Here is a 20501-nt window from a genome sequence, read left to right as displayed (position 1 = left end):
GGAACAGCCCTATGCGATATTGTCAGCTATCCACCTCGTGTAAACCTTAATGCTCAGGTGACCAGTATCAGTAGAGACTGAGTGTTGAAGAGCCCCAAAGACTTAGACCTGAAATTACTTCTGTGCTTCTAAGTAAAACCTCTATTAACGACAAAGCCTTTTTCCCCCTAAAGGAGTCAGAGGAAGATTTTGCCAATCATAGTGACAATGATCCAACCCAGGTAAGGCTCATATATTAAAGTGATTTTACTTTTAGAAGTTAATTGAAGCATACTAACTAGGTACTAAAATTACTTTTGAATGACTTATGAGAAAATAAGGATTTATTCATATTTATAACTAATTTTCCTTCAATAATTTCATGTTTTTAGGCTACTTCCATACATATGTATGCATATTTATATAATTTTACTTTATAGTTTTGTCTTAATTTTTCTCAGAAAAAAAAGAAGCAAAAAACAAAATTGGGAAGCAGAACCTCTAAAAGATAGCCCGTTACCCAAACTGAATCCCTCTCTCCATTTTAAAATGTGAGACAGTGTAGCAGTAACAATAAGGCTCAAAAGAATCTTCTAATCTTACTGTGTTAATATCATTGTCTTAATTTTTTATATCCTGCCCTAGCCAATTTGGCTCAGTGGATAGAGTGTCGGCATGCAGACTGAAGGGTCCTGGGTTCAATTCAGGTCAAGGGCACGTATCTCAGTTGCAGGCTGCTCCCTGGCCTGGGCCCTGGTAGGGCTTCTGCAGGAAGCAACCAATCGATGTGTTTCTCTCACATTGATGTTTCTCTCTATTTTCCCCTCTCTTCCACTCTCTCTAAAAATCAATGGAAAAATATCCTTGGGTGAGGATTAAAAAAAGAAAAAAAAAATTTTTTTTTGTATCCTACTAAGGATGTATTCTTTTTGTCATATATATATAATTTATTTTCTGCTACTTTATATTAATAAGTTTTTCCTTGTACTTGTCACTTTAAATAGTCTTTGTAATTTGCTTTGTAAACTTCTATATATAGAAGTTGGCAAAACTAGGTTTATAGTTGTTTGTATGGGAAAAGACATGCAGGTTATGATTATTATAAGAGCTTTATTAACTACTAGAGGCCCAGTGCACAAATTTGTGCATGGGTGGGGTCCCTTAGCCTGGCCAGCAATCAGGGCCAATCAGCCGCTGGTCAGGGCTGGGGGGTGAGGGGCCCTGCGGGAGGTTGGCCGGCCGGGGGGGAGGGACCGGGGGAGGTTGGCTGTGGGAGTGCACTAACCACCAGGGGGCAGCTCCTGCATTGAGCATCTGCCCCCTGGTGGTCAGTGTACATCATAGCTACTGGCCGGTTGTCTGGTCATAAAGGTCGCTTAGGCTTTTATATATATAGATGTGTTTCATGTACTCAAAACTGTCAACCTATTTTTGCCCACCCCTGTATATGTGTGTGTAAATTTTTTAATCTACACCTGAGGACATGCTTAGAGAGAGGAGAGAGAGAGACAGACAGACAGACAGAGAGAGAGAGAGAAGCACCCATTAAGAGAGAAACATGGATTGGTTGAGTTCCATACCCAAGTATGTGCCCTGACTTGGAATCAAACCAGTAGTCTTGTGGTGCACAGGATGGCACTCAACCAGCTGAACCACTCAGGCCAGGCTAAACTTCTATTGTTCTTTTAAAATATATTTTTATTATTGATTTCAGAGAGGAAGAAAGAGGGAGAGAGAGAGAGAAACATCAATGATTTAGAGAGACTCATTGATCGGCTGCCTCCTGCATGCCCCACACTGGTGATTGAACCCACAACCTGGGCATGTGCCCTGACTGGGAATTGAACCGTGGTTCATAGGTAGATGCTCAACCACTGAGCCACGTCAGTCAGGCTAAACTATATTTTTAAGCACACTAATATATGATGCTGTCATAGTCTCTAAATGTATATGGAAAATGGCTTATTTTTAGGATTTTATTTTTGAGATAATGATGTATTCAGTATTTTCATACAGAAAGCTCCTTTGCTTATGTGAATTGCTTTCTTAGGCATAAGGTTGTGTAGAGTTATACTAAAGACTCTCGATATTTACAATCAGATGGACATTCCAAGTTACAGATCCTGCATAATGATTTTCCTACAATCTCCTCAGCACAGGGGTTACGAGTTCTGCTACTATGATATATGTACGGTGGTATATAGAGATCGTCCCAATTTGCATTTGTTTCCTAATTGGGAAATATATATTTTTTGTTAATCCTCACCCAGGGATATTTTTCCATTGATTTTTTAGGGAGAGAGAAAGACAGAGAGAAACATCAATGTGAGAGAAACACATTGATTGGTTGCCTCCTGCATGAGCCCTAACCAGGGCCTGGGCCGGGGAGAGGCCTACAACTGAAGTATGTGTCCTTGATGGGAATCGAACCTGGTACCCTTTTGTCCGCAGGCCGACTCTCTAGCCACTGAGCCAAACGGGCTAAGGCTCATTGATTTTTAGAGAGAGTGGAAGGGTGTAGGGAAGGGGGAAGAGAGGGAGGGAGGGAGAAAGGAAGAAAGGAGAGAGAGAGAGAGAGAGAGAGAGAGAGAGAGAGAGAGAAAGATGTTGATTGGTTGCCTCCTGCCCGCTCCCCGACAAGGGAGGGCCGGGAATTGAACCTGTATTGTAACCCATGTACATGCGATGGATTAGGAATTGAACCGGGCCGATGCTCTAACCTTTGACCATCACTGGCCAGGGTGGGAAATATTTGTTTATAAAAATTTTCGGCTGTCAATTGAAGGATTTAGTACTTATTGGTTGGTACTTGTATTTTCCCAGTTGTATGTGGCTAATCTCTATAGTTTTAATAACTCCAATTTTTTTCTGTGGAATTTGCCATTAAGATCTGTAAATTCAGACAGTTTTTCAAACAATACAATATAGTGATTAAAAGCATTGGCTTACCATTTGTTCGTATTGTTAAAGATGGACTATTTTTGTGTGCCACAGTTAACCTCAGAATTCTAAAGATTTTTAGCATGGTGCCTGGCATTTTTAAAATTTTTTTATTTTTATTTTTTAGTAACTAGATTACTGTTTTTTATTCACCAAATGCTTGCAGATGCCAAGTAGAAAGAATATATAATTAATTTGAACTAATTTAAACATTAGACATTCTTTAAAACAATTATACCAGTGGCTGCTTTTTAAAAAAATATATATTTTTTATTGGTTTCAGAGAGGAAGGGAGAGGGAGAGAGAGATAGAAATATCAATAATGAGAGAGACATTGATCAGCTGCCTGCTGCACATCTTACAAACCTGCAACCTGGGTATGTGCCCTGACCAGGAATCAAACCATGACCTCCTGGTTCATAGGTCGATGCTCAACTGCTGAGCCACACTGGTCGGTCACCAGTGGCTGCTTTTATAAAATTTAGAGCTTCACAGATAAAGCTTAGTTTGAGCCCTCCAGTCTTCATCCTCTCATATCCTTCAGAGGTAACTGGTGTTATGATCTGGCAGTGTATATATCCAAGTGTTTTTCTTTGTTTTTACAAGTATACCTGTGCCCGTGCAGATGGCGTAGGGGTGAGGGGGTTGCAGAGTATCATACTGGGTTTATCATTCAGAGTTTTTTCACTTGATTCCTTGAATAGCTCTTCAATTGTTACAAATTATCCTTTTAGTAATCTTTTTTTATCTGTGACTTTGTTTTTGATTATCTTAAGCCTTATGATGACATGATTTATCATTTTGTGTTAATGATCTATTCTCTACTTTAATCCTAGTGAGCTGGCAAAAAGCACCATTACCAATCACACACATCTATTGTCAGTGAATAGCTATTCAAGACAATCCTGAGGGGGGTGAGGGGGGACAATGGGGGGTTACGGACACATATGTAATACCTTAACCAATAAAGAAAAAAAAAAGACAATCCTGAATTATAACTTAGTCTGACTTAAAGAATTCACAAAGTTTGCTACTATACCTTGTCACGCTGAATTTTAAAAGCATCTGACCTTAAAGGTTATCTATGAAACGTAGAAGTGTTAAATACTCTTTATTTGTTATTATACATAAACCACACTAAAATGCCTTTCATTCAGTAAAAGGCAACAGTTTAGATACACGGAATTTTATTAAATTGGCGGAGTTGGGACCAAAGAGATAAAATGGTCACTGCCAGCTTACCTGCTGCCCTTCCTTTTAACAGGCCGATGAACACAACTTGGAACACAAGCAAGCCTTGCAGTTCTAAGAGACAGTGAAGGGCTTTCCTCAGAATTTAAACATATTCACACAACCAGTCATAGAAATCTAAATGTAAGCCAGTCTCCTGCAGGTTCTGAGATGGTACTTACCACCTCTGTGAAAAGTTAAACACTAGGAATCAAGTCCAATCATATTTTTAGAAGGAAGGACAATGACAGGGTTTGCTGAACCAAAATTATCACCAAAGCTCAAAAAGCTGGCCATATTCATTTAACCACAAGCCAATCTCATTTAAATCAGGACTGCCCGGAAGAAATGCTCTTTTAGCCATTCATGCTCTGAATTCTGGTATAGGAAGGCAATTTAAATATGGTACACATAAAAAAAGTCATGAGACCTTTGTCACAAACAAGGCCGTGGCCAGCTATTACTCATGAGTAGCTTTTTTGAGATAAGCTATCAAGTCTGTCCTTTCTGCACTCTTCTCAAGGCCAGCGAAGAGCATTTTTGTTCCAGGGATGTACTTCTTGGGATTCTCCAAATGCTCCATCAGTGTAGCCTCTCCCCAGGTGATACCTTTGTTCTTGTTGGCATCTGTGTAAGAAAATCCAGGGGCCTGACCTGTGTTTCGCCCAAAGAGACCATGGAGATTTGGCCCAGTCCTGTGCTTGCCTCCCTTCTCCACAGTATGGCCCTGGGCACACTTCTGAACCAAAATCTTCTTATCCTCCTCAACATCACCTATTTTAAATGGCTCGTTAGTCGCGCGCAACACGGAGATTCCCACTCGCAAGCCAGATGTCCGGCTCTCTAACTCCTTTAGTATTCTTATTGAGTATTAGTATTCTTATTAAGATGGGATGATACTGATTTAGTTTAATCATTTCTCTAGTGATGGGTATTTTTAATATCTCATGTTACTATTCTTGTGCTAAAAATAAATGTGTATTATTTGTTCTAGCACATGTACTGCTTCATAATTTTTGCTGCATTCAATGAACTTACACTTTTGCCAAAAAGCTAAGTAGCAGTATCTTTTTTAGCTCGGTGACCTTATCTAACAATTCTAATCTGGTGGTTTATACTCTTAGCACACTCCACAAATGAGTGATGAAGAGGATGATGATGGCTGTGACATCTTCGCTGACTCTGAGAAGGAGGAGGAAGATATTGAGGATATTGAAGAGAATACTAGACCTGTAAGAAAATATGGTTGCTACCTCTTGGCAAGGTTTAGAAGTAGTACCTAAGCCTCATTCCTTATATTGTGTTTATATTTGTAACCATCTTATTTTACATCATATTTGTATTTTCAATTACACTTTTAAAAATAATGGTTGAGCATCTCAGGTTACCTAGCCAGTATCACTTTCTGTTTCAAATGTTACAGTTTTACAAGTCAGATCATTTAAAATATATTCATTTCCAGAGTTTTAAGACCCTAATACTTCCTCCCCCCTCCCCCCCCAAAGACTTCATGATAGTTTTCTTATACCTAGCTCTTTGAAGTATAAAAAAATAAAGAAATATGGAGCACTTCTCTTCGAAGGAACACCCATCTCAGGTGATCTGTATAGGGTGCATATGTTTATTTTTCTTTATTTTATTACTAGAGGCCCGGTGCACAAAAATTTGTGCACTCGGGGGGAGGGGGGAGGTCCCTCAGCCCATCCTGTGCCCTCTAGTAGTCGGGGACCCCTCAGGAGATAATGACCTGCTGGCTTAGGCCTGCTCCCGAGTGGCAGAGGGCAGGCCCAATCCTTAGGTGCAGCCCCTGGTCGGGCTCAGAGCAGGGCCAATTGGGGAGTTGGGGTGCTGCCCCCTGTCATGCACAGAGCAAGGCGGATCGGGAGGTTGCGATGCCACCCCTAGTCACGCTCAGTGTACAGTGGATTGGGGGGTTGGGACACCACCCCCTGTCACACTCAAGGCAGGGTTGATAGGGAAGTTGCGGCGCCACCCCCTGTCACGAACAGAGCAGGGCTGATCAGGGGGTTGGGGCGCCGCACCCTGTCACACACAGAGCCGCAGGGCGATCAGGGGGTTTGGGCACTGCCCCCTGTTACGCTGATCCCGGTGCCAGGAGGCCTCGCTGCTCCGCTGATCCCAGCGCCGGAAGGCATATTACCCTTTTACTATATAGAATAGAGGCCTGGTGCACGGGTGGGGGCCGGCTGGTTTGCCCTGAAGGGTGTCCTGGATCAGGGAGGGGGTCCCCACTGGGGTGCCTGGCCAGTCTGGCTGAGGGGCTGAGGGCCGTTTTCAGGCTTGCTGGTGACTAAAGCTTCCAACCACTCCTTTTTTTCTTTTTCTTTCTTCTATTCTGGGCCAGCTTTAGCTCTGAGGCCTCGCTGCTGAAAGCAGATTTCTGGCCTTTACCTTCTGTATTTGATACAGTGTTGCGGTCCGGCTGGCTGAAGCCCAGCTGACAAATGCAGGTTTCTGGGGTTTTGTTTAGCTTCTATATTTGCAACATAGTTGCTTAGAGTTGCAGCTGAGAGGCCGGCAGCAGCAGGCGGGGAACGTTGGAGTCTGCAGTCACTGGAGCAAGCAAGCCTCCCTGTTCACTTCAGTGCATGGCTGCCGGCCACCATCTTGGCTGGCAGTTAATTTGCATATCGCCCTGATTAGCCAATGGGAAGGGTAGCGGATGTACGGCTAATTACCATGTTTCTCTTTGATTAGATAGGATTATTAATTTTTAATCTTTATTGTTGAAAATATTACATATGTCTCCCTCTTCCTCTCATTGACCCCCTCCAGCCCATTGCTGCCCCCCGCCCTAGGCCTTCACCACCCTATCATTTTTCTTTTTTTCCCCCTTTATATTGAATTTATTGGGGTGACCTTGGTTAACAAAATTACTCAGCTTTCAGGTGCACAATTCCACAACACATTATCTGTGCACTGTATTGTGTGTTCATCACCTAGAGTACATCTGCTTAAATTCAATTACTTAAACGTTGTTTTCTCATCATTTCAATTTCTTTGCCATTATTTAGAAAATTTGGTTAAATATTCAAAAGTAAACTGTACTACTTTGTATGTTACAAAAAGTGATTCTTTCGGTCTCTTCTGCCTGTAGAAAAGACCCACGTCCTTTGCTGATGAGCTGGCTGCTCGGATCAAAGTGGGTGCCACAAGCCAGATGGAAGAGGAACAAAGAGGTACTCCTCCTCCCCACCTTGAGATGAGTTAACACGGTGGTGGTGGGAAGAATGGAAACTTCTCTGAGGGCAGAGTTTTCTGTTTAGGTTTACTAAAGCACAAGAGACTTACATTGTACTTCTTATTCTGTTTTTGGTTATACTCTTTGATAACTAAACACAGTGGGCCCCCACCCCAAATGCACAAATATGTATTTATATAACATTGTATATGCAATTTCAGGGGATCAATGGATACCTCAGAGAAGCATGGGCCCCAGATTAAGAATCCCTGGCTTAATATTTACTCCAATATCTTGACCAAATGAAACTGCACTGTACAGTGTATTCTAATGATTTAACAGGGTGGGAATATGTCAGGACAGTTCTTTCAGCAGGTGCAGACCAGTTATGCATGTGACCCTAATATGTAAGTTGAGGCTTTTTGCTTAAAAAGAGGCACCTTTGTCAGGCACTGCCTGAAGTGGTCAGGTGGAGCTGAAGTTTGAAGTTGAATGGCTTGCTCTGAGCTTAGGAGTCATGAGTTTGGCAGATACATGTGTACAAAATCAATAGATAGGTACTAAGCATAGACAGAGTATGGTTAAAACTGTGACATATTCTTCAAGCCTTATCTACAGAAGCAAAACCTCAGAAGACACTGAAAGAGAAGAAGGAAAGAAGAACTCCCTCAGATGGTAGGCCTTTCTCTCAATTCATTTCTTTTAACAAAGTGCCTCCAGGGTCCTCTTTATTTTATTTTTTTGAATTAAATTTATTGTGGTGAAATTGGTTAATAAGATTATACAGGCCTCAAGTGTACAGTCTTATGATGCATCATCTGTATATTGCGTTGTGTGTTCACCACCCAAAGTCACATCTCCGTCACCATACTTTTGACCCCCCTTACCTTCCCTACCCCCAACTCCTTCCCTGTGGTAGCCACCATACTGTTGTCCAACTATGAGTTTTTGTTGTTTTTTTGTTTGTTCATTTGTTGCTTCCAGTTTTATATCCTACATATGAGTGAAATCATATGGTTCTTAACTTTTCTGTGACTTACTTTGCTTAGCATGATATTCTCAAGATCCATCCAAGTTGTTGCAAATGGGAATATTTCATCTTTTTTTATGGCTGAGTAGTATATATGTAACACATCCAGTCATCTGTTGAAGAACACTTCAGTTGTTTCCATGTCTTGGCCACCATGAATAATGCTGCAATGGACATAGGGGTGCATGTATCTTTTTTTTTTTTTTTTTTTTTAAATATATTTTATTGATTTTTTACAGAGAGGAAGGGAGAGGGATAGAGAGTTAGAAACATCGATGAGAGAGAAACATCGATCAGCTGCCTCCTGCACACTCCCCACTGGGGGTGTGCCCGCAACCAAGGTACATGCCCTTGACCGGAATCGAACCTGGGACCCTTGAGTCCGCAGGCCGACGCTCTATCCACTGAGCCAAACCGGTTAGGGCGGGGTGCATGTATCTTTATGAATAAACTAGAGGCTCGGTGCATGAATTTGTGCACTCACGGGGTCCAGCTGGCAGGGGGGTGGGGCCACAGGCAATTAGCAGGCTGGCCCCGCCCCCTGGTTGAACTCCCAGTCGAAGGTACAATTTGCATATTAGCTTTTTATTATATAGGGTAGGATGTTTTCGAGTTTTTCTGGTAGATAGCCAGAAGAGGGGTTGCTGGGTCATGTGGTAACACTATTCTTAATTTTTTGAGGAGCCTCTACATTGTTTTTCAGAGTGGCTGTGGCACTTTGCATTCCCATCAGCACTGAATGAGTGTTCCTTTTTCTCCACAACCTCTCCAATACTTGTTACTTGTCTTGTTGATAATAGCCATTTTACCAGATGTGAAATAGTATCTCATTGTAGTGTGTTTTTTTAAATCCTCACCTGAGGATATTTTTTTTCATTGATTTTTTTGAGAGGTGAAAGGGAGGGAGGTAGAGGAAAGAAAGAGAGAGAGAGAAAGAGAGAGAGACACTGATGTGAGAGAGACATTGACTGGTTGTCTCCCGCACGTGCCCCAACCAGGACTGGGTATTGAACCTGCAACCAAGGTACATGCCGTTGACTGTGAATTGAACCTGAGATCCTTTGGTCTGCAGGCCAACACTCTAACCACTGAGCAAAACTAGCCAGGGCTTTTGTAATTTTGATATGCATTTCCCTAATAGCTAAAGAGGTTGAACATTTTTTCATTAATCTGTTGGCTATCCTCTGCCTATTTTTTAATAGGCTTGTCTGTTTGGTGTTGAATTTTATGAGTTCTGTATATATGGGTATGGGAAAAAGTAGTTTTGTAGCTGTTCGTATAGAATATAATACAGTAATTAATGATACAAGAATAAATTGCATACTCACAACTGTAAACCTAATTTTGCCTATGCCTGTATTTTGGATATTGACTTCTTGTCAGAGCTGTTGGTTGCAAATAACTTTTCCCATTTGGTTGTCTTTTTGTTTTGTTAACAATTTCCTTTGGCCAAAACCGGTTTGGCTCAGTGGATAGAGCGTCGGCCTGCGGACTGAAGGGTCCCGGGTTCGATTCCGGTCAAGGGCACGTACGTTGGTTGCGGGCACATCCCCAGTAGGAGATGTGCAGGAGGCAGCTGGTCGATGTTTCTCTCTCATCGATGTTTCTAACTCTCTATCCCTCTCCCTTCCTCTCTGTAAAAAATCAATAAAAAATATATTAAAAAACAAACAAACAAACAAAAAAAAAACAATTTCCTTTGCTATATAGAAGCTTTTTGCCTTTATTTCCTTTGCCTTTGGGGTCAAATTTATAAAATCTTCTCTATGACCAAGGAACATAAGTTTAGTACCTATGTTTTCTTTTATATAATTTACTAGAGGCCTGGTGCACGAATTCGTGCATGGGTGGAGTCCCTCCGGGTGGCTTGCTGAGATTGGGTCCCACCTCGCGCCCCCAGCCTTGCAGCCCCACAGCCCCGCCTGGCACGCTGCCTTGGCCTGGTGCTGCCCCCTCACCTGCTCCAGCATCCCGTCTGCGGGGCAGTCGATCAGGGCTGGGCCTCCCGCCCGGCTCCCTCAGTGCCTGGGAGCCGGGCGGCAGGCCCCACTCCCCATCACCGCTGCTGGTTGCAGTCTGCGCGGTGATCCGGAGTGATAGGGCCCCTGCTCGCACCCGCCTTGACCTGTCCTGCCCGCTCACCTGCTCCACCATCCTGCTGCGGTCCTGTTCCCATCAGGGCCGGCAGTGCCTCCATTGCCGCCCGCTGCCAGCGCCACATCACCGAAGCCTGCCATGTGTTCTGCACTGCCCCCAGGTGGTCAGCACATGTCATAGCAAGTGACCGAACTCTCAGTTGAACCTTGTATTAGGCTTTTATTATATAGGATTATTTCAGGTCTTCTATATAGGTCTTTGATCTATTTTGAGTTAATTTTTATGTATGGTGATAAATAGTAGTGTAGTTTTATTTTTTGCATGTGGTTTTGCAGTTTTCCCAGAACCATTTATTGAAGGGTCTTTTTTTTTTTTTTTTTTTTTTTTTTTTTATTCAGAGAGGAAGGGAGTGAGAGAAAGAGAGAGGAACAGCAATGATCAGAGAGAATCATTGATTGGCTGGTTTCTGCACACCCCCTATTGGGGATGGAGCTGCAACCCAGGGCATGTGCCCTGTCCGGAAATAATACCTTGACCTCCTGGTTTGTAGGTCGACGCTCAACCACTGAGCCACATGGGCCGGGCAAGTCTTTCTTTTTTTCATTTCATGTTTTTGGTTCCTTTGATGAAAATTATTTGTCCATATACATGTGGTTTTATTTATGGACTCTCAGTTGTGTTCCATTGGTCACTGTATCTCTTTTTCTGCCAGTACCATGCTGTTTGGATTATTGTAGCTCTGTAGTATATTTTGAAGTCAGGTAGTGTGATACTTCCCTCTTTGTTTACTTTTCTCAGGATTGCTTTGGCCATTCGGGATCTTTTGTGGTTCTATACAAATCTGATGATTCTTTTTTGTTCTATTTCTTTATAAAATCATATTGGGATTTTTTTTAAAAAAATGGTTTTGTTGATTTCAGAGAGAGAGAAATATCAATGAGAGAGAAACATCCATCTGTTGCCTCTTGCACACCCCTTACTGGGGATTGAGCCTGCAACCCGAGTATGTAATCTGACTGGGAATTGAGCTTCCATCTCTTGGTGCATGGGGCAATGCTCAACCAACTGAGCCACACTGGCTGGACCACATTGGGATTTTGGTGGCGGTTGCATTAAATCTGTGTATTGCTTTGGGTAATATGGCCATATTAACTGTGTTGATTCTTCTAATCCATAAACATGGAATATCTTTCCATTTCAATTATTGGGTCAGTCTCTTTTAATAATGCTTTATAGTTTCAATATATAGGTTCTTCACATCCTTCATTAAGTTTATTCCTAGGTATTCTTTTTGTTGCAGTTGCAAAAGGAGTTTTTTTCCATTTTTTTTAAATGAAGTTTCATTGTTATTATATAGGAAAGTAGTGGATATATATTTTTTAATCCTCACCTGAGGATATACAGGGTGTCACCAAAATGTCTATATATACTTTAGCAGCTGATACCTCAATTTTGAAAATGGAATAATTATTCAAGTGTGTATGTTTATTTTTGGGGCCACCCTATATTTTTCATAGATTCTAGAGAGAGAGGAAGGGGGTAGGAGATATACAGAGAGAAACATTGATGTGAGAGAGAAAATCATACATCTGTTGCCTCCTCTATGTGCCTTGACCAGGGATTGAACCCACAACCTGGGTATGTGCCCTGATGGAAATCAAACCTGAGACCTTCTGGTGCATGGGGTGACACTCCATCCAACTGAGCCACACCAGGCAGGACTATAGTACCTCTTCTAAAAAAGCATTGTAACATCCTGCTTCTGTTTGCCTGTTGGTGATCTTACTCGAATTTTGTGACCTTTTGTTCTGTGTTTCAGGGAAAATAACTCCTTGAGTATTTCCTGTAATGGAGGTCTTCTGGCGGTAAATTTCCTCAGCTCCTATATGTCTGGAAAAGCCTTTATTTCTCCTTCATATCTAAAGGCTAACTTTGCTGGATATATTATTATTGACTGTTTCTCTCTTTCAGTAGTTTGAATATTTGATTCTACTCTCTCCTAACTTGTAGGGTTTCCGCTGAAAATCTGATAATAATGTAATGGGATTTTCTTTATAGGTTACTGTCTTCTTTTTTTGTGGCTGCCTTGAGAATTCTTTCTTTGCTATTAATTTTGACAGTTGTAATACAGTGTGTCTTGGAGAAGGCCTTTTTGGATTGAAGTAATTAGGTTTTCTCATTGCTTCTTGGATTCGTCGATCTGGTTCTTTTCATAGGTTTGGTAACTTCTCATCAACTATTTGTTTGAATAGGCTCTCTGTTCTCTTTTTTTCTTTTTCTGGTGTGCCTGTTATTCCGGTATTGCTTTTTCTGATGGGGTCAGAGAGTTCTTGGAGAGTTCTTTCTTTTTTTTTTTTTATGCTCAAGTCTCTCTTCTCTCTGTGTCATTTCTAGATTTCTATCTTTGATATCACTAATTCTTTCCTTCATCTGGTCAGCTCTATTTTCCTAAGCTCACTAATTCATTCTTTATCCCTTACTGAGTTCATCACCCCCAGAATTTGTATTTGGTTCTTTTTGAAGTTGTGGTCTCTTTTGCAAAGTACTTGTTTTGTTTATTGATCCCATTTCTGAGTTTGTTAAACTGCCTGTCTGTGTTTTCCTGTAACTCGCTTAATTTTTTTAGAACTGCAATCTTGAATTCTCTGTCATTTGAATCATATATCTCCATGTCTTTAAGCTTATTTTCTGGAGACTTTTTCATTTTCTTTCTGAGCTGCCTCATGACCTTGGTTACTCATGGTATTTGGTGGATTTCTTTGCTGCCTAGGCATTGATGCATGGGTGGCACTTCTCCAGTACACTGATAAGAAGCCTTCCTGTTGTTCTCTAGTAGGTGACCTTGAAGCACAAGTTATTTAGTTCTCTTGCACTACTCTTGCTTTTCAGATCTTTGTGGAGTGGCGGAAAATATCCTGTTTCCTGGGGAGGTGGGTGTCATCTGTGTTCAGGTCCCCTGAGTCTCAGGGACCAATCCCATGAAGGAATGTGGTGGGTGATGGGGTTCCAAATCCCAGTGCTATTCCCTGTCCCCAGATGCTGCCAGTAATGCAGCTGCGATGGGTGGGGTTAGGGTGAGCCGGGGAAGCTGGCTGCTGCCTTTGTCGCTTTGCTGTCCTGTAATGGTGACTGGCAGACCTCAGCAGCCTCTCTGTGTATCTGCACCTGACACTGGGGTGAGTGCAGAGTGCACCTGTTGCTAAGGGGAAACATATTTCTGTAGTACCAAGTTCTCTGGTTTGCAGACAGCGTGCTCTGCAACCAGACACTCACTTCTATAGCTTCTTCTGGGGCCTTCTGCCAACTCCGGGAGGGTAAAGGGAGGCAGCCAGGCTCCATGGCTTGGTTTCTCTGTCTTAAATGCCGATTGCCAGACAACCATGACTGCACCTCTGTGCTTCATTCCTGCCAGGCCACTGTGTTCAGCTGCAGCTCCTACAGACGACTCCTGCAGGAATGCTCACTGTATCTCTCTGCTCCTGGCTGAAGGGAGTGCCAATGGCAACCTGATTCTTTTCCTCTTTTTGGGCTGAGTCCTGCAGAGACCTCAGGGCTGTGAGATCTGGGCTGTGTCTTTGGCATCATCTTAGCTCTTCTCTTTTCACACCTTCTTGATTTGCTCCCATTTGCCCACCTTTAGAAGTTTTAATGCATGATCTCTCAGATGTATTTGTGCGTTGAACAAAGAATCCTTTGCTGAATTATGGCTTGTCAAATTGTTGAAACTTTAAGGGAAGAGATTAAGGAGACCTCTCATGCTGCCATTTTTCTAACATCACCCAATTCTGCTTTTTAGGTGTCTCTTAACTCAGGAATGTCACATAATTCATGAAGTGCACTTTAAATGCTTAACGAATGTGGTCTGTCCATTCGTTCTTTTAGAGTATTTAATAGCATGCTTTTGCAGGAGAGATAGATGGGGAGGAAAAATGCTGTGAAGATTTGATTTACTTATTTTACTAGAATTTGTAGCTGTCTTTCTGGAATTCTCTAGAAGTATAAAAACTAGGGAACTCTAGCATTTTTTAAACAAAGAATATATGAGGCTCTTTCATATTAAATAGTAATGTGTTAGTGTTTAGTCTGCCCCTTCCCTCAAATTCTTAGTAGGATGGGTCTTGAATGGCAATAGAATGATACACTTGCTTCAAAAGAAGTAAATGTAGATGAAGGGGATCAAGTACAGAACTTACCTGCTCCAGAGGTTTACAGACTTGAGGTTGGAACTGAGAGAGCCTTGTAAGAGATTTAGTGGACTGTTTAATGAGTTTTTGTTTGAAATTTCTCAGACTGCTGACATTCAAATACCCCTTGTTACATATGGTTAGGTAAACTTCATGCCACTTTCAGAGAAGTTGTAAAGGCTGATCTCTGGAATTTGATTTCCAACCCCAGCTTAAACTCTCCCTGCAAAACCTTCTTTCTGTTTGCTAGATGAAGAAGATAACTTGTTCACACCCCCCAAGCTGACCGATGAGGACTTCTCGCCGTTTGGCTCTGGAGGTGGCCTGTTCAGTGGAGGGAAGGGGCTTTTCGAGGAGGAGGAGGAGGTGAGTCATTGCTAACCGGAAGCCCTCCACAGCTGTGTTGTGGAAGAAATACACTTTGTTCCTTGAGGGGGAAAAGATGGCTTCTTAGTTGGAAGTTGCTTCTGCTTTTATATTTGGGGAGATTTTGGACTAAGAACCACAAGAGAGAGGTTGTAATATCCTGGTGCCCTTTGTTAGGTGGGGAGAGGATGGGAGAGTACAGTGGGGCCTTGACTTACGAGTGTCCCAGCTCACCAGTTTTTTGAGATACCAGCTGTCTCTCGGTCGATTTTTTGCATTGAGTTGATAGAGTAATTTGAGTTAACGAGCTCCTTAACGAGCTCGGTCTCGGAACAAATTAAACTCGTAAGTCAAGGCCCCACTGTATTAATAGTGAACAATTTACTTGATTGGCAGTTGTTTCTTACTCTGTTCTTTTAAAATATTTTACTTAAATATTTTATTTTATTTATTAATATTTTTATTGACTTCAGAGAGGAAGGAATTGGGAGAGAGAGATAGAAACATCAGTGATGAGAGCGAATCATTGATTGGCTGCCTCCTGCATGCCCCCTACTGGAGATCGAGCCCACAACCTGGGCATGTGCCCTTGACCAGAATGGAACTCGGGACCCTTTAGTCCATGGGCTGATGCTCTATCCACTAAGCTAAACTGGCAAGGCCTTATCTCTCTATTCTTCTTCCACATTTGTAATTAATTCTTGGACAGACCTAACTTATTTAAGGGTCTGATTTTGCCATAGTCTTCACTTTGGAACTGATTTTCTGGCAAAACAGTATATATGTATCTTTAAACTTTACAAGGTAGTTTTCTTGAGAAAGCCTCAAATGCAGCTACCTTTGCCTCTGCTTTTTGAATTCTGTTGTATCCATATCACAACCAGAGTGACCTTTTCGTGGGAGCCCCACGGAGCCAAGGAGCTGGAGCCGCTGCTAACGAAGGTGAGCTTGGACTGAGGCTCTTGTGCTTCTTTGTACAGATTCCAAAACGGCTCACTTCCCATTAGGAGGCAGGATCCCTGAGGTTGTTCCCAAACCTGCTGTTTTGTTAGGCAAGAAACTTGTGTTTGCCTTGGTCTAGTTGAAAGTAGTTTATTTGCACTAATTCTTGCCTTAGAAAAAACAAAGAGTACCAACTGTAAACCCACACCACAATTTTACCTCTTAGAGTATTTTCCTGTTTGATTTTATGAATGTCTATCAGTATTGAGAATATTTTAATTTAATCAACTTAATTTAAAGAAACATTCCTAAAATTCTGCATGGAAATTGAGATCAGTAATTCCCCAGCCGAGTGTGCATTATAATCTGGACTTTTTAAAAAGCACACAAAAAAATTTAAAATCTTACAAATGGTATTCCTTTAGATCTGTGGTAGTTCTTGGGGGTTGGGAATTAGTTATTTTAAGCAACTTGGTCTCCTCAGGCCACAAGTTGTTGGGTTTGGGACTTGCTGCAATGCTGCCTTGATTGTCCTCGTTCCTGCTCTCCACTTTTTGGGATCGGTCGGTGACTTGCCTCTTTCCTTTGTTCCTGGTATTGTCTTCATTTTTTTCACTGATGTTTTCACTTTTTGCTTTTTTTCCTTGTTCATGCTCACAAACAGGAATGGGTAGAGGGGCACTGTGGAGGAGCCCCGCTTGCTCTGCCCCTCCCCCCACTGCTCTGTATTTCCTTGGCCTCTCCAGCCAACCCCGTCTGCCCAGTCACAGTGATTTTCCATGGCAGTCACCACTGAGAATGCATTAGTACCAAGAAAGTAGTCGTCAGTAGAGAGGAATTTTAAAATGCCTCTTTTGGGAAAAGTTAGCTCTAATGGGCCTTTTATTAGCTGTTTATCGTGTTGCATATATTTTAGGAAGGTGCATTTAACAAGAAAAGTTACTTTCTTTGTTGAAATGGTTATCTCATTCTTTCTCATTTTAGTGTCTTCATCCTCCAAACCCGGAAAGAAGATTCCAGCTGGAGCAGTTTCTGTATTTTTAGGTATCATTGTAGGGTTTGTTTTTTTTAGAAACTATATAAGAATTATTTTGTCATTTTTAAAATTGCCGTTTTCTGAGGGCAGGCTGGGGAGTAGGAGGAGCTTCGGAAGGCATGGAGCGGCTTACAGAAAGAGCTCAGTCACTGGGTTAGCTCCGATCCTCTTAGAAGTCAGTGACCTTGGATCTTTTTATGTGTGAGTGACCAGGTGGTTCTGCATCACGGGACATCTGTTGCAGAAGAGGATCGAAGTTATTGGGTCCTGTTCCTGTATTTAGTGGGTGCACTGAAATGAAAAGGTCTTGGTGGTAGTAGTGGTGGTTTTTTCTATAAAGTCAGAAGGCTCACCCACACTGGCTCACAGCCGGCTTTCATGTTTCTCTACCCACAGGGGACACTGATGTGTTGGGTGCAGCGTCTGCTCCGTCACTGAAGGAGCCCCAGAAGCCCCAGCAGCCCGCTCCAGGGAAGCGCTTGTACCTCCCATCCACGGGCCTCTTTGATGAGGACGACGACGATGACTTTTTTGCAGCGTCCTGTAGCAAACCCCCCAAGACAGGTGCTTGTTCCAGGCTGGTTTTGGATTTTGCCAGGAAAATAATATTGACCTAAAAAGGCATGAAGCTCCTCCAGTTCATAGCTCTTATAGGATCAGAACCCGTCCCCAGTATTCCTCTCATAGAGTTGTTTCATCTCTGCTTTTGTGGTTACAGTACCTTGGAGGTCTCTGTTTTATGAACCAATCTTTTCTGCTTTGAAAACTAATAGCTAGGAATTCTTCCTTAGAGTTCTAGTTCTCACCTTCGGAATCACACTTTCTCCAGCAGTCCTTAGTAAACTCCGAACAGAATGCCAGGCTAGCTGTTCATTTCCCAGCTTCTCTTTTGCTCCCAAAAGCCCAGGTAACCTTGACTTTTCCTTGTATGACAGGGTTTCCAGCCCCGTAGCCACTTCAGCTCTCTTTCTGTCTTCTCCCCTCAAATTTAAGCCACATGTTCATGAAATCACTCCTCTAAATCAGGTCTTTAACGTGCAGATGATCTCCTGAGTTCGTCGTCATCGTGCAGGTTCTGATTCAGGGTGGTAGGATGCGGTCTTCGATTCTGCATTTCTAACCAGCTCCCTGGTGCACAGAGATTGTGGGTTGCACTAGCTCCCTTTTCAGTGGGAGGTGTGGCAGGTAAGGGTAGAAGCAGAAAGTGAGAGAAATAATTCCTTTTTATTGTAGAAAGAGTGCAAACGGATGCATAATCCACTCAGATCTAGGCCACCTGAAATGGCAGTGAATGCCGGCAGTAGTTCCTCTTGATATGGGCGATCTCTCACTGTAGTGCAAGCATGTCAAACTCAAGGCTAACTCAGGCCAAATAAACAAGGTTTAAGTTTATGTGGGCTGCAAGAAAACAAAAGCTTCAATTTTCATAGAAACATAGGTTTATTTCGATAGAGACATGCTGAATACAAAGGGCTGAAATAAATGAATAATTGCTAACATAAAATAATAGAACATTTTAATAAAAGTTAATATTTTTTCTTGAACTTTAACTTACCAGACACTGAATAACTGCACAAATTAATAAGCGTAACGCAAATAAACCTATTTTTCTTGTTCTCCGAGAGTGAATTACCTCATGTGGAGCACACCAAACAAGTCAGTACAAGACTAATGACATGGCAGTCAGCTGCTGCAATATTCGCTGCTAGTATTAGTGGAGAGAAATGGTGTAAGGCGCCTAAGGGAAATGAATGCAACACGATTATAGTAATCAAGTTATTAGCAAACATTGTAGTTTGTTACTAATAACTAGAGGCCTAGTGCACAAAATTCGTGCATGGGTAGGGTCTCTAGTAGCTGTTGGCTATGGGCAGGGGCCTGCCTTCCCAGGCTGCCGGCTGCCAGCTGGGGCCTTCCTTCATTCTACGCCGGCCCCTGGTAGTCAGTGCACATCATAGTGAGTGATTGAACTCCCGAGGGTACACTTTGTATATTAGGCCTATATATAATGTATAACAGGATATTGTAAAAATTAAGTTAGGAAATTTTTATTAAAACGTTTCTTACATACCGTTATATTGGCTGGGCCGCAAAAATATTCGTTGTGAGCTGCGAGTTTGACACACTTGCTGTAGTGGATGTCATTGAGAACTGGTGTGGAATCACAAATGAGTTGATGCCCCTTTCTTGGTCAGCTGATGAATCAGTGCCCTCATTTCAGTAACACACAGCTCATTCAGTGCCGCAGTGCCTGTGGGAGTGCAAGGCTGGAAACCACCCAAATACTCATCAGGGTGAATTATGGTCCTTCCGTTCAGTGGAGTTTCGTGAATCTGCTAAAAAGAATGAGGTCTATGTATGTTAACATGGCAAGATACCCAAGGAACATTAATTGAAAAGTGCAAATTGTGAGATGTGTTCAAATTATGCTATCATTTTTAGCCTTATTTGTGAATGTCTAGAGTTAATACATTAGTATATCCTTTGGGAGAATTAGAAGCATATATCCCCTACTTCCAACGGCTGTTGTGTTTGGGTGGGAAAGTAGAGTTTTGGGGAAGATTTCAGTATTTGCTTTTATATAATTTGATTTTTTAAAAGCAAGAGCTGACCTTCATTTGTCAGCTTCCTAGAGTAATTGACTCTTTTTTTTTAAATAGGGGAATTTTAAAAAATGTTTTTATTGATTTTAGAGAAAAAGGGAGAGGGAGAGAAAAACATGTGTTGGCTGCCTCCTGCACACACCCTGCTGGGGATCAAGCCCGCCATCCAGGCATGTGCCCTGACTGGAATTTGAACAAGCAAACTTTTGGTGCATGGGATGACGCTCAACCAGCTGAGCCACACCGGCCAGGACTAGAGTGATTGGCTTTTAAATGATCTTTCTGTAGGTCTCTCTTTACTTTTATGTCAGCCAAGCTACTGTAAGCATCGGCCGCTGTTGCTTGGATCAGTGTGTAAACCACATGGTTAAACTGTCTATCCTGTATTTCTTTTGAGCTGCTGTTAAGTTTTTTGAAAAATTCCAATCTAGTCCTCTTCATATTTCCTCATAACTAAGAAATAACATACTTTCTAAATGTATTCTTTGTGCGGGAAGAATTTTTAATGTGTGAATTTTATGGTGGGATATTTTGCCTTACTGTAATTTTGTGCTGTGATATATTTTAAAGACAAAATCAAATCCACTGCCAACATCTTTGATGAGGAGGAAGGAGATCTGTTCAAGGAGCAAGCGGTGACTTTGCCAGAAGCTGCTGTGAAGCAGACAGATGAAAATAAAGCAGGAGGGGAAGGAAAGGTGAGCGAGAGGGAAGACTGCACATGGCAGTGTTGATCTGGGACATCTTGTTCATTCATATGGAGCCCAGAGGGGAAGTACTGTTTCTTTCACGTTTGTAGTGAAGAACTGCAGAAAGTTGGAAGAGTACAATGAACACCCAAAGAACTGCCACCAAGATGCAGCAGTTGGTAGGATTTTGCCTTACCCGTTGT

At 42.1% G+C, this 20501-nt stretch overlaps 2 protein-coding genes across 4 annotated transcripts in view; one reads left to right on the top strand and one right to left on the bottom strand.

The window, feature by feature from the left end:
* Positions 1-20501, top strand: part of LOC139022100 (WASH complex subunit 2A-like) — a 75245-nt gene that overhangs the window by 18349 nt on the left and 36395 nt on the right. For all 3 annotated transcript variants that reach the window (XM_070433164.1, XM_070433163.1, XM_070433162.1), the window contains exons 8-16: positions 174-221; positions 5274-5381; positions 7268-7349; positions 7958-8026; positions 14913-15028; positions 15913-15970; positions 16955-17014; positions 17403-17570; positions 20180-20307. In XM_070433164.1, the coding sequence (XP_070289265.1) occupies positions 174-221; positions 5274-5381; positions 7268-7349; positions 7958-8026; positions 14913-15028; positions 15913-15970; positions 16955-17014; positions 17403-17570; positions 20180-20307 (837 nt within the window). The remainder of the gene's footprint in view (positions 1-173; positions 222-5273; positions 5382-7267; positions 7350-7957; positions 8027-14912; positions 15029-15912; positions 15971-16954; positions 17015-17402; positions 17571-20179; positions 20308-20501) is intronic.
* On the bottom strand, positions 4610-5160 carry LOC139022150 (cytochrome c-like). Its single transcript, XM_070433226.1, has 2 exons — positions 5153-5160; positions 4610-5009 (listed from the first exon to the last, which is right to left on the bottom strand). Exons 1-2 carry the CDS (start codon positions 5158-5160, stop codon positions 4610-4612), a joined length of 408 nt encoding a protein of 135 aa, XP_070289327.1.

Source organism: Myotis yumanensis, unplaced genomic scaffold, assembly GCF_028538775.1.
Source record: "Myotis yumanensis isolate MYYU_CA2020_CCGP unplaced genomic scaffold, mMyoYum1.0.hap1 SCAF_13, whole genome shotgun sequence".
NCBI lineage: Eukaryota > Metazoa > Chordata > Mammalia > Chiroptera > Vespertilionidae > Myotis > Myotis yumanensis.
The sequence above is the reverse complement of the archived record's forward strand: the minus strand, read 5'-3'. Positions and strand labels throughout refer to the sequence as shown.